At 44.0% G+C, this 14,644-nt stretch overlaps 2 protein-coding genes across 2 annotated transcripts; both read right to left on the reverse strand.

Moving 5' to 3' along the window:
• Positions 1-363: 363 nt before the first annotated feature.
• Positions 364-5,146, reverse strand: LOC311382875 (keratin, type I cytoskeletal 19-like; the record flags this gene model as incomplete). Its single annotated transcript, XM_084488543.1, has 9 exons — positions 364-630; positions 1,006-1,068; positions 1,450-1,585; positions 2,772-3,052; positions 3,169-3,294; positions 3,381-3,542; positions 3,858-4,014; positions 4,209-4,291; positions 4,748-5,146. The coding sequence occupies 9 exons, from the start codon at positions 5,144-5,146 to the stop codon at positions 364-366; spliced, it is 1,674 nt and encodes a 557-aa protein (XP_084344669.1).
• Positions 5,147-11,650: 6,504 nt separating this feature from the next.
• On the reverse strand, positions 11,651-14,276 carry LOC311377540 (keratin, type I cytoskeletal 13-like; the record flags this gene model as incomplete). The annotated part of the gene is made up of 7 exons (XM_084488169.1): positions 11,651-11,784; positions 12,131-12,354; positions 12,496-12,621; positions 12,762-12,923; positions 13,186-13,342; positions 13,460-13,542; positions 13,824-14,276. 7 exons carry the CDS (start codon positions 14,274-14,276, stop codon positions 11,667-11,669), a joined length of 1,323 nt encoding a protein of 440 aa, XP_084344295.1. The 3' UTR covers positions 11,651-11,666.
• Between the last annotated feature and the right edge of the window lie 368 nt (positions 14,277-14,644).

The following is a 14,644-nucleotide window of genomic DNA, read 5'->3' on the forward strand; positions in this document are numbered from 1 at the left end:
TAACAGACGTTCTGGCAAAATCCAATGCAACAAACATTTGTGAAGATTCAGCAGGAAGTGAGACAACCTATGCACCGGTGGGGATGATAAGTTAATTATTGTAAAGTGTCCGGTAAGGATACCACCGTGCTTGGCTAAAGTAGAGTGCCTAGAAGTGCATAGAAATGAACCCGCTGACAGGCCGGAATCCGATTTACCGTAAACACTGGCTAACCATCAAGGAGTCGCGGTGGGAGAATAGGGCAGGGGGGGTAGCCTACGTACTTGAGGTGACGTGTTTCAGGAGTGAAACCTGAAATGTTTGGTGTACCCACGTGAAACGGGGAAGCTGTAGATGGTAAGTTACCGGGTTGATTTGGTGGATCACTTTGAAGCGCGGGATATATTCTTGGACTCTGTCCGAAATGGCGGATCCCAGGTAGAGAGCCATACTTCCTGGCCCAGATGGTAGGAGGGAGCCGGCCCACGTCTGAGGTTAACCTGGCACTGGGCATGACCCGTAGCCCGTTTAAGGCCGGTGCGCACATGTGTCCATGTGCGACGACAGCGGTTAACCTGCACCCGAACCGAGGGCACCTCCGTCTCTTTGTAGTTCTCTGGAAACAGGGGGGGCCGGTAACCATACTGGCTCTGAAAGGGAGAGAGACCAGTGGCACAGTGGCGGAGCCAGACTTTTTTTCAAGGGGTGGCACGAGGGTGGCCGAGGCTTTATAGGGGGGTCCATATTGAATTGTTGAAGGGGGGGGGAACGCGATTGTCGACAGGGGGTGGGGGGGCGGGGGCGATCGCGCTTTCATCGGAACATACGGTGAACTGACTAGGGGTGGCACCTGGGGTGGCCAGTCAGGTTCCAGGGGTGGCCGTGGCCACCACGTGGCTCCGCCACTGCAGTGGCAGAGCTGACCAGTGTTTTGTGTGCATACTGTGCCCATGCAAAACGTTGGCTCCAGGAGGGTTGGTTGTTGGAAGCGTTGCACCTCAGTATCCCCTCCAGAGCCTGGTTACCATGGTCCGTTTGACTGGGGATGAAAGCCTGTCCCGAGGCAGGTAGCGAACGCCTTCAACAACCTGGAGACATATTGGGGACCTTGATCTGACACGACAAAATCTTCCCTGGGGGGGCGTGGTTCCCGATAAACCGTCTGTGGCACAGACATAAGGTCTATGGGGGGTTAAATCCTTAGCACGTGTCTTGTTAAAGACCTCCTCCAGGTCCCAGTACTCCCTGGAATATTTGACAAATCTCAGTTGCTAATACCCTACCCTACGAGGAAACTACCCTGCCTGTGGAGACAACAGCTAAACATGTGGGGGAGTTAGACTGTGGAACCTGGGACTGGCTAGTTGAAGACCTATCCTTCAGAACAATTAGTAGTACAATTAGTAGTACGAGTTGCTAACCAGGGCTGATCCAGTACTAGGGGAGACTCAACAATAAAAGTACCCGACCCTAAGGGACAGCAGGGACAGGTGCAGAGAGAGATTGTAGCGGAACACCCCACTCCTGGGCCAGGAGTGGGTCCATAAGGCTCCCTGCTGCCCCAGAGTCAAAGAGAACATGAATGAGTTGAGTACAGTGGGCCCACTGTAGAACAACTGGGAAGAAGGTACAGGAATAGTGCTGAGTTGAGGGAGGTAGCAAACAGTGGCGATTTCTCTAAGACTGCAAGGGAAGCTCAGCTTCCCCTAAAATTTCCAAAATTAAATGGTTAAATATATATTGTTGTGTTAACATTTCATTGACTAAAAATGCGTTAGAACACGTCCATCTCAAAGACGAGTTCTTTCAGAATCAGCTGCTTATCGCAGGTCGACTGACTCGATTTCCTTCTCATACATTCCTGTAGCGTCACAGTGCATTTGCCTGTTGAAGCTCAGCATCCATCCACTTCAATGGGGCTGCATAGAACAGCTTTTTTTAGTGCATCGAAAGTCTGTTGTACAACAGCGTCCTCATGTTATTATTATTATTATATTATTATTATTTTAATATTAAGAATAATTGAGTGATATATATTAGTGCTGTCAGTTAAAGGGGGACATATTATACCACCAGGTGTGAGTGTGATTAGCCATTACAAGCCGTTTTGAAAATGTGCAGCTTATGACATCACAGGTGGGCGTGTCCACCTAGATGTGTGATGGATAGATCAGTCTACCAGTCTACCCAGTGGACTGTAGCAAACATTGCTCATCTATCCATCATACATCTAGGTGGAAACGCCCACCTGTGATGTCAGAAGCTGCACAAAAGCTGCACCTGTGATGTCAGAAGCTGCTCAAAACGGCTTGTAATGGCTAATCACACTCACACCTGGTGGTATAATATGTCCCCTTTAACCATACACATACATATCACCCACAGATTTGTATCTTAGATGTAACCATGAAACAACCCTGCTCTTTGACAAGAAAATTATATTAAACTGAGAGATACATTGTACATAAGTACTTTATAAAGTCGGATCGTATAAAGTTGACACTTATGACACTTAAATATACAGTATACATAAGTAAGCATGATGAATGGCCACGTACTTATGTGTGTATAGTGTGTGTATATAAGCATATACATTCTGACTTGTGCTTTGGATTATAAATGGATCCTCTCCCTAATGTGTACCACGTTTGTTTATGTTCTGTAAAAGAAAACTCAATGAAAAGCAAATGACAAAAAAAAAAAGTCTCATATCAGTTCCTCAGAAAAAGTTTTATTTTTCAGATTTCTGTGAACGGTACATCATTAAGGCACAATGAAGTGTACGATTTACTATTCTTCAACAGTAATAGTGTAAGTTCTAGTAGTAGTAGTAGTAGTAGAAGCAGTAGCATCAGTCAGCTCTCCGTCCATCAGCCTCCTGTACTCAGCGATCTCCAGCTCCAGCCTGGTCTTGGTGTCCAGCAGCATCTGGTACTGTTCTCTCTGGTTAGACAGGCCGGCCCTCAGGTCACCCAGCTGTTCCTCCAGAGATGTCACCTGCCTCTGGTAGCCTGCCAGCGTGTTGCCATACCTGCTCTGGGTATCTCTCAAGGTGCCTTCAAGAGATGCTTTCTGTAGAACACAACCAAGGAGAAAGTGTATTAATGAAAAATTCCACTGGCCACACGATTCAAGGAGGAAGGGTGAATTGAGACTGAATCAAATTAAATATTAACTTGGGAACCCACCATGCTTAATTGGGACTGGAGCTCAATCTCCAGGCTCTGTAGGGTGCGTTTAACCGCGGTGATCTCAGAACGAGAGCTTTTGAGGGTTTCAGTGCTGACAGAAACTTCCTTGTTCAGCTCCTCTGACTGAAAATGAAAACCACAAAGAATAAATACAAAATCACATCCATTTCCTAGTGGATTCAGTATTAGTCAAGGGAAGGTAGGCCCACCTTGGCTTGGAACCAGACTTCCAGTGCCTTGCGGTTCTTGGCGGCAACGGCCTCATAGTGCTCCCTCATTGTAGCCAGGGTAACGGACATATCCTCCTGTGGTGCGGCGTCCACCTCCACGTTCACCTGACCTCCAAGACTGGAGCGCGCAAGCAGCAGGTCCTGTAGGAAGAAAAGGCAACTTGGGTCAAAAGTCTAATCGAATGATTGGGTGGTCAAGCCATTCCTAGAAGTGGTCCTGATGCAAGCAATCATTCTGTCACAATACAGCAATATTACAATAACAATAGTTTGTGCCGACAGGTGTTATTTTATTTATTTCCAGGGGCTGGTCATCGTCATGTAACATGAATTGATGCAATGATGTGTTTTTGGTTATTGATTACTTAGAATAGATGACCTTGGCCACATAGTGGCCATGCACACACTCTGTAACACATTCTGTAATACATGTTCTTTATATTTATGTTCCCTTACCTCTTCGTGGTTTCTCTTGATTTGAATAAGCTCCTCCCTCAGCCCTTCGACCTGCATCTCCAGGTCAGCTCTGCTCATGGTCAGCTCGTCATAGAGCCTCTTGAGTCCGGCAGTGTCTGCCTCCACACTTTGGCGCATGTTGTGCTCATTGTCGTACCTGCAATCAAAACCACAATACAACAGTTTTGTACTTCAGTGAAACATTGGATTCAATTAAAAAAAAACGTTTTGAAATATTACTTACATTTTTTATTATTATTATTATTATTATATACATATTTTTTGATATTAATAATAATTTAATGGTATATATATGTAAACATCCAGTGTTGCTTCTGCTGATGTACTGACTTCACCCTGAAGTCATCTGCGGCAAGCGTAGCATTGTCAATAGCCAGAACGACTGCTCCTCTTGAACGGGTTGCATCAATAATCTGTAATGAGGAACATTTATTTGTTCAATATTATCCATTTTTTTAAATGCTCAAATTATTTACTCAATATTTATGTAAAGTTATTTCAAGTTTGCACTGTTTTCTGTTCTGTCAAGCGAGTTCAGTTTGCCCCAGGGAATACTTTAGGGCGTGGCTCTACACACATGCAGAATACAGAGCTGTGCTTGGCCTGCTTCCTCGAAGAAAACAGGCCCAATATCAGATGTCACACCTGGTCTTTCATGCCATAGATAAGGTCTTTGTTTGACAAGGCATCGTAACACATCACACATTCATCGATATGGACAGGTGATTGCTCATCAGTTGAATTGACTTCTACTTACATTAACTTCTACTTCTACTTACCTTGTTGATCTTAATACAAAGTAGTTAAAAAAAAGCTCACATTGTATGATTCAGTATGTACTCATGATGTCAGGCTTGAAGCGGTCTCACCTGCTCCTGAAGGAGCCTGATGGTGGCCTTGTGGGCGGTGCAGTCGTGAGTCTCCACCGAGGTCTTGTTCAACAAGAACTGTTGGATCTTCTTCTCCAGATCGGCGTTGGCCCTCTCCAGGGTGCGCACCTTCTCCAGGTAGCTGCCCAGGCGGTCGTTCAGGTTCTGCATGGTGGCCTTCTTAGAGTCGTTGATGTCCAGGGCGTCGGACAGCTGGAAGCCCGATCCGCCAGACGCAAAGCCAGAGCCGGCACCGGCGGCCCCAAAGGACCTGGAGGCGCTGGTGCTGGAGATGCGGACCCCACTGCCTCCGGCGCCACCGTACACGCTTCCGGCCCGCATGGAGCCCAGGCGGCTGCCCCCGGATCCACCGTAGGAACGAGAGAAGGAGGAAGTCATGGCTGCTGTGTGAGGGTCTGCCTGCTCTGAGAGGAGAAGAGAACTGGTGTCAAGCGGTTGGACATCGCTCCTTTTTATGCCACGAAAACGCCTGGGGGGCCCCCCGCAGGCAAATGTTTGAAATTCGGACACACACACAAGCGCTGACATGCACACACAAACACACACACACACACACACACACACAGTATTTCACACGTACGTCCCCAAGAGGTGGAATGTTACGTATTTCTCAGGAACAGGGCTCTATTTAAAATATGTGGTCTTGTAAAGCAGAGGTTTAGTGTTCTTTAATGGCTTTAGAATCTTCTGGTATTCATTCTGAAAAAAATGTATGGGGCCTTCTTGCATCCATTTCCAGTAAATTGTAAGAGTAAATTGGCCCAGACACACACACACACACACACACACACACACACGCACACACACACACACACAGTTTATGTTTATTGTATGGATTCCATACATCGTCTCTACTTGTTTGAATACCGGTTTGAAAGGAGACGAGTAGATCTGCCAACAGACTTTTGTTGTCTTAGTGTGAGACCACAATGGAATTAGTTTTGTCTTCACACAAATGAAAGAAAGGACAAGAAGGGCTTCAAAGAACAAAAGCTCAGCAGTGGTTTGATGTAGCACAAATTGGTTATTTTTGTAGTTACTCCAACTTTGAACGTAATTTCTTCAATTATTTATCAAATGTTCTGCATTTGGGCAATTTTTGCAGTATGCCAGATGTCAGAAGAATACTTCTTAATGTGTGACCGTTCTAAAAGATCGTGTCAGCCGTTAGGACGAGTATCTTTACCCTATCTAAACCACAGAAGTGTGTTTTATAGGATTGTTGAGCCAGTGTTAACACAATTACATGTAAATGCACATCTTCATTGTGACCTGGATCCTCTTAACACTGCATTTCTTTCTTTTTTGGTTTACTGTTGTGTTAAGGTGGATTATTCTAGTACTTATTATTGACAATGTGAGTGTGTGTGTGTTCGTGTCCATCTGCGCCTGTGTATGTGTGTGTGTGCGAGCCTGTGCGTGTTCATGCCTGCAGGCACACATAGGAATTGGAAATTTAAGTATGGTATCAAAGGCTTAATGATTGTATTTTGAGTAAAAATCATTGTATGCAAGTCTCAACCCAAATAACAAATAAACGTTAACATTGCGTGAATTCAGAAAAAAAAATATTTATAGATATTAACAACTTTTTCAAGTCAAGTTAGTTGTATTTGTAAAGCCCTTAATGACAGTTACAGTCTCAGTACAGTTTCTAAGATGAAATAATGCAGTTCTGTTAATACTTTCTACATGTTGATCAAAAGAAAGCATCCAATCCAAAAGAACAGCAAGATTTTTGACATAGAAACATTGGAAAATAGTCGAAACCTGGAAACATGGTAGGAAGTCCTCAAAGTCGAATTGGGCCGATGACTTATTCAAAGGCATCATATTATGCTTCCTGACATTATAGTGTTCAAATGTGTTGGTTATTCAGCTTTTGGCCGCAGCTTTCTTGCTAACTCACGTTATTGTCTTCAAATGTTTTTATTACAGATGTAGGCCATGGTTAACTGGTTAGTGTTCTAACGACTTTGCTAATCAGCTTTAGGCCCACTTTTCCCTACAAATATGTAGAAATATGTTAAACTGTTAAACATTGTTCAAGTTTGGAATTGGATTTACGATTATACAAGCTGTGACCTCATGTCTGCAATACAGTTGCTTACCATTATTTACCATGCTCTGAGCGGCCACTGTTCTCCTTTCACGTGCCTTTTACTTAGCTCTCTTATGTGGAGGCCGTTCGCTTTACACCCAACAGTGTTGTAGTTCCAGATTTTTATTACCTCCTAGCGACTGTCTTGTTTGTTTGTTCGTTTGGGGGAAATAGTTTGGCTGTTCGTAGTTTTACGGATTACTTTGGCCTTAGCTCATTCACTATTGTCACGGATCACCAGCCATTGTTGGACATATTTCGGCTCCCTAGGCTCCATAGGTCGAGGTTGAAGGGCGATCGTCGAGATGTGTGGAGACTAATGCATTTCCCGGTTAACTTTCATTGATGGACTGCCGAGTGCAGAGTGGTTTTGCTGTCAGATGCAGGGCAGTCTATTGAAACAGTTGTTCTTTCTGCCATGGTCACAGAGGACATCTGAATGGAGCCCTCCTCACATGGCTTACGAAAGGGTTTGCACACGCAATAAGTGTGTGTTATTGGCCCTATATACACAGTTACATTTGATAAATATAAATGTTAAATATAAATAATATAAATAATATACAATACAATTCAATTCTGATAAATATATAAGAATATATACAGTATATTATTCCTCATCAAGTAATATCTTCACTATCTTCACTAGTCTATTGGATGCTATGTAGGACGTTAGTGTATAGCCTAGTGTTAATTTAAAACAACCAACACCACATTCCCTTTAAATAATACAACAGCTTAAAGTCACATTTCATCTAGGACCTGTGTTTGACATATTGATTGATACATTAACGGCCAACTGTTTAACGGCCAAACACTGAATACAACACTGAATATAGTGATGGTTTATGAACATTTGTAGATCATGGTTCTTCAACCTATTTTCAAGGCGCGGTATGGATCCTCATGTTCCAAAAACACGATGATCTTACAATATGACTGCATTGTGGTATCATCATATAAATACTGTTACATTATCTACATTGAGGATAGTTCCAGTTTTCCCACAGTATCATTAAATAATATACTGCATGTGATGATAACGGTTGTTAGTACTATCATTCCGAACATGAGCCAAATGGGTGCTTAGTTGAACACATGCGAGTCCTATCTCGTTGCTAAGCTCTCCATCTCTCTTTACATGGACAGCCTCGGCAACAGAAGTCGCAGAAAACTGGACTGAATAATAATGATCCATCATGAGTGAGCAATAAAAGCAATTGAAAACAACAGAGTTGACTACTATCTTGTTCACCGACTTCCTTCCTCACTCTGTGTTTCCCGTATTTCCTGAATGTCAGGGCTTAGGGTTAGGGTTGACACCGTTAACACCCGATAAAATTGACTGGACCTTACCATGTATAAAAGTAAGGATTTCTCTCTGAGTTTAGAGATGGTAGAAACATTTAGGATAATGTAAGTACACAAAAAAATGAAACATATAACATAGGTTGAGTCATTTTTGGATTTTTTTATGCCGCAATCACACATATTATATCTTTAAAGATGTCATTCCCCAAGAAACCGTTTAGTACTTCTTCCTTTTGAAATACGATAGGTCACTCAGAGTTGCATGCTGAACGTGAAAATGTTATTCTATTTCGATTGCCTGCATTAGCAAATGAAAGAAAATAGATGCTTAAACGAGCAAATCAGAAAAGCCTCACCAACTGATGTCATTTGGTGAATTGGAATTCATGGCCTCGCCCACCTTGGCTTGCGACGGCCCACAGGAAGACAGTATTGGACAGGATTGGACATAACCACTATTTCAACATTTTGTTTTTGCACATACTGAATAGGCTAAAATACCGGCTAAATACGGGGGCCATGTTGCCCAGGCCGCGGTGCCCCGAGGCGGCTCTTCTTTCTGTATTCAATCAACCAGAAACCCCCAAGGAGCCCAGTGGTTCTCTCTCTCTCTCTCTCTCTCTCTCTCTGTCTCCCTCTGTGTGTGTGTGTGTCTCTCTCTCTCTCTCTCTCTGTCTCTCTCTCTCTCTCTCTCTGTGTCTCTCTCTCTCTGTTTCTCTCTCTCTCTCTGTGTCTCTCCCTCTCTCTCTCTCTCTCTCCTTCTCCATCTCTCTGTGTGTCTCTCTCTCCTTCTCCCTCTCTCTGAGTCTCTCTGGATTTTTAATTGCTACTAATTGTTTAATTATTACTGTGACGGACAGTGCTGTTAGCCAATCAGAGGTGATCATTTGCATGTCATGAATATTCATGAGTAAGAGCCAAAATAATGTCGTTCCTCCCCGCCCACCTTGAACAGCTTGAAACAGGAGCACCAGAGCATTTTTTTCACCAAAACTAATTCATTGCTACTAGTGACCACCGCCAAATTAATAAAAAAAACGATACAATGACACCTTTAAGTGATTGGACACAGGGGTTTTATGACGACTAACTATGACACCAGGCTAAAGTACAACCCTTATAGGTCGGGGATATGTGTCTAAATGAACAATCCCAAAGAAAGCCGTCATAAACTAGCTCCCCTCGAAGGGCCCTTACTGGGAATTTACATCGCAGGCGAGAGAGAGCCGTGAGCGTAACGTAGGTGTATCAATTCACACCGCCGCCGTTTATTTCGCTTTTCGATTTTCAAGATTCATCAGATAACATCTTAACCGAGACGCTTCAGAAACGCTTGAAAATAAAAATGAAGCGTAAAGTTAAGCTTTGGTCGGCCGTGAGACGGGCGTAGAACGCTGCCGGTGTAAATCAGTGCACTAGTTTGAATGAATTCTATCTCTAGCTGAAGTCGGACATCTGACGGCCGACTAAAAAAACGTGACTAAAATGGCTCTGGTGTAAATTGGCCTTGACTTGGTACAGCAACAAATGGACTGGGACGACGAGGAGGGAGTCACATATCTGATTTATAGCCCATTTGGGGATGAACCTCTTAACCTTTAATTAAGACAGGGAATGGCGCTACAACCTGCATTCCTTTGGCACCCACCTTCCACATTGCATGGGGATGCTGCCACCCCTGGTAACCCCCCTGGCTCGTTCATTACTAACACGGACATGGACTCTGTTCTGGAACCTGAAGCTGGTTTAGTTGATTCCCCTGACCACCACTTATTGTTATCTTATGTTATGCATTTATTATGTGTGGTGCTTGCTGCCAAGTTCTGTTCATGTTACAATATGCATTTACAGGGTAACTCAGAGTCTGACATGTTTTGAGCGCCAATCACATGGCCTGTTTGTTGTGTTTACATGCAAACTTCTTTTAAATGTGTTATTTTAAAATCTATTTTTGTGCATAGAGAGTAATAAAAAAGTAATACAGTTGGTACGAGTAATGAAGTCATAAAAAATGGATGCAGTTATCTTGACAGCCTCGGAAAACAAGTTGCTGAGACTTTGTATATGTAAGAGCATCTTTGAAGCCCATTCACATTGGATACTACACTACTATACTAAGTCACATTACAGGAATTTTTATATTATTGATACCAAATGATTGTACCAATATGAATTATCACACATCTAACAACTCTGCAGAATTATTTTGCATGATTTAGCCAAATACAGAATAAATGCCTTTAGCTAATAAGTCAAACTTTAATGACCCACAGCAAAGGCACAGCACTAGATGTAGCCCAGCCACAGTCACTATGTGATTGCCCCTAGGTGGCAGACTACTCCGCTTTGATTGAATAGGGTGATAACCAAGTCAGGTCAAGGGTGAATGAACCTGCCTAATGTGCTCCGTGGACATATGTTAAGATATTCGGTTGAGTGCAAAATGGTTGAATGCAAAATATGTCTGAATGGGAGGGGGGGCCAGCAGGCAGCCAGAGCAAATAAAACATGAGCTTGCAGATTCTAGGTTATAAGTTAGTCGTCATATTATTCACCAATTCAACATTGAATGCCCCAAAGATGTATTACATTAGTTATTTGACATCCCCATATAATACAATACTAATAATCAGGGGTGCACATAACTGATACGCAAGGACGCATGCGCGCCCATAATCAGGCATGCGTAACATCACTAACGATTTTTATTTACAATTTTTAAAAATGGCGTTGGCGTTCACCACCTGCAAAGAAAAGGCAAACGGAGCCGGAGCAGAAGAAAATATTTTTTTCCAAGATGTGCTGTGGCTCGAAAAGAATGATAGGCGCACTGAAATGTGCGCTTATCATTGTTGGGAGTGGTTTCGACCACCAAAACATTTTTGACCATAGGATATCATGGTTTCCCTCCATGAACCCTTCAACCTGCAAACAGGTAGCTGACTAGCTTATTTAGTCATTCCAACTACCTGTCTTACTTGGAAGTTGGAAGTCATGTTACAGAAGACCTACTCAGAAAGCCATTTATGTTATCGTTAAACCATTGTTAAGCCTCAGGTATGCATCTTCCTAGTGTCCCATTGTGCAGGCAATGGCAACCAAGCCTTATCAACTTTATTGTGGCCACCATGCTACTTAACAGTTTTTTGGATTTACATATGATTCCTTGGGGCAGTTGTCCATGACCCAAAGGTCAGTTCCCAATGTCAACTAGTATGAGCCCTGCTTCCATATTCTCGAGCATGGCATCAAAAGTCCAACAGGGTAAAAGAAAAGCACTTTTCTCATGGTTTCCTCATTTAATTCAAACCCATGTTTTAAGAAAAGAAATCAAGGGACACCACACCAGGTAAGTTACAACACTTTATTTAACTTTTCTGTTGGTCTGTGATGTTGGTGAGGGGGTAAGACTGATAGACCAAGGGAATCAGGTTATGGTTTGTGAGTGTTGAGAGCACAGTCCTCTGGCTGGCTTTATTCATGGTTTTAGCTGCTTTCACTGCTGACCACGATGCCATCCACCACCTCTTCAATGATGGTCACCACCTTTGTTGTTACTGTGCTGGTTGAGCTGCTTGTGCTTGTGCCGGATTTGGAAACCAGGCTATAGGAAAAACACAAGTCCTCAAAGTTAATATAAATAAATAACGTGCATAACCTTCCTATATATATATATATACATATATAGTAAAACACTACGACTAGCAAAATTTAGGTTTTGTGTTAATGTCATATTCTCCTGTTGCCCAGGCTGTCCATGTAAAGCTCAAACGTACGGGTGAATCAAACGACCCAAGAAGATTATCTGACAAGAGGAGAGAGCCTATAACAGAGCTTTGCAATGAGATAGGAATCAGAGGGAGAAGTCCTATCGCATGTCACAGCGCGTTCCAGCGCATTCCGTACAATCTCTAGAGTCTCGCACAAAAACGTGAAATGGTCCTCCTCACCAGGTAGACATATCCCCATCCAACAGCCTCCTGTACTCAGCGATCTCCATCTCCAGTCTGGTCTTGATGTCCAGCAGCATCTGGTACTCCTGTCCCTGACGGCTCAGGTCGGCTCTAAGCTGCACCAGCTGCTCCTCCATGCTGGTCACCTGGTTCTGGTAGCCAGCCAGGGACATGGAGTAGCGGTTCGATATCTCTGCCAGGGAGCCCTCCAGCGACGCTTTCTATACATGGACACAGATCAAGCAATCAGCCAGGTTGCTCGGTGATGACAATAGTCTTGCCTTAGGATTAGGGAGTGTTTAAATCAATCAGGTCATCAGTGACATTATATGGATCAGATGAGATCATAGTGTTTGGGTTACCATGCTGAGCTGCGACTGCAGTTCGATCTCAAGACTCTGCAAAGTTCTCTTGGTCTCCGTCATCTCAGACCTGGATGTATTGAGAGTCTGTGTGCTGACGACAACTTCCGTTTGGAGATTCTCCGACTATTTCAGGGGGGAAAAGAAAAGGTTACATTTTGAGTCCTGCGTTCTTCAATCATCAAGTCATGTTCTTGTGTATCTAGGACTAAAATCGAATAAATTCAGTTGAAAGGTTCATACATTTCCTATTATGTGTTGCCTACCTTAGTCTGGAACCATGCCTCCAGTTCTTTTTGGCTCTTGGCGGATGCTGCCTCGTAGTGTTCCCTCACTTCAGCAAGGATCCTGGTGAGGTCAGCCTGGGGTGCAGCGTCCACCTCCACGTTGACCTGTCCACTCATGTTGCTGCGCGCCAGCAGGAGCTCCTAGAGGAGGAACAAAAACACAAATCCAAAGGATGCATCATTGCCCCTGTCCTCGCCACACTTGTATTAAATCGGTTTAATGTTTGCATGAGCAGGGAAACTGATTAAACTAATAACATGAGGAAAGAGATTAAATTTCTTCCTTTTTGTTAAGTGCATGGATGTTAAATTAGTCAAATGGTTTCTAAATGGTTTCCTGATAACTGTCACGGTTACAGTTGGCTAAGTTCAAAACTAGCACCAGAAGGATGATGTCACTAACCTCCTCGTGGTTCTTCTTGAGGAAGATCAGTTCCTCTCTCAGGCCTTCAATCTGCATCTCCAGATCGGTTCTGACCATAGTCAGCTCATCCAGAACCTTTCTGAGCCCAGCGATGTCTGCATCGACTGACTGGCGCATAGCCAGCTCATTTTCATACCTGCAGAGCAGACCATTTTGCTTGTTACTTGCAATACTTTTACTGTGCGGTCAACGATATATTTTTGAAATATACATAATGCTTGGATATACTATATGATCAAAGAGAGGTACTTACTTGACTCTGAAATCGTCAGCAGCCAGCTTGGCGTTGTCAACGGAAAGGTAGATTCTGCTGTTTCCACAGACGGCATCCTGGATCTAGAGGGAATAAACGGTGGCTTTCTTATTTGATGTGGGGATTTATTGGTCCAATTTGTCTCTGACATCGGCTCACATCATTAAGGTATTAAAAAATGTAAGATCTGCGCTGATGGATTAATATACAATACAAGTAAGCAATTCCACTTCCATGTGTCAACATTCTAATGCAACCGGTTATATAACTTATCGGTGACTCGGTCGGGTAAACAAAGCATCATGAATCATGTGTTCAGGAAAGGCAATGTATTGAAGAAGAAAACATGCTGTCGGGAAATTACCTTGCCCTGGAGATCAGCGATGGTGAGCTGGAAGGCAGCGTAGTCTCTGGCCGCCGGCGAGGTCTTGCTGTCCAGGAACTGGCGGATCTTCAGCTCCAGGTCGGCATTGGCCAACTCCAGGCTGCGCACCTTGGCCAGATAGGTGGCCAGGCGGTCATTCAGGTTCTGCATGGTGGCCTTCTCATTGGTAGACAAATCAAAGCTTTCAGACGCGCTGAAGCCGCCACCGGCACCGAAGCCGCCACCGGCACCGAAACCACCGCCACCGCCACCACCACCAGATGAGAAGGACATGGATGCACTGGAGCTGGAGATACGAGAGCCTGAGCCCCCTGCACCCCCGTACACACTCATAGCTCTCATGCCTGAGCTCATGCCTGAGCCCATGCCTGAGAGCCGGTTTCCACCTGATGAGCTTCTCATGGAGCCGCTGCTGCTGGAGTAAAAGGCCATGTTGTTGTTGGTGGTTTCACTGATGCCGGAGGCAGTGATTCTCTGTCAGCTGTAGAGGAGAGAGTGAAGATCTGCTGAATGAGCTGTGTTTTATAGAGAGTGTTGGAATGGAGGAAAGGAGGAAAAGAGGCAAAGTGGGGGCGGCAGGCAGTGAGAGGGAGCGAAATCGTGCCAAATGTGGGAGGAGGCAAATGGACCTATGAACCCCATGAAGATCTTGACAGAATGTGGGTGTGGGCATGACAGTACAATATATCATACCCAACCATGCATCCATCTATTTATTTACCTTCCAGGGTTCTTGCAAAAAATTGACAGAATAGAGAATGTAGGAATGTATTGGAGGTCAGTATTATCGCTTTGCCTTT

Source organism: Micromesistius poutassou (genome assembly GCF_964030765.1).
Source record: "Micromesistius poutassou genome assembly, chromosome: 1".
NCBI lineage: Eukaryota > Metazoa > Chordata > Actinopteri > Gadiformes > Gadidae > Micromesistius > Micromesistius poutassou.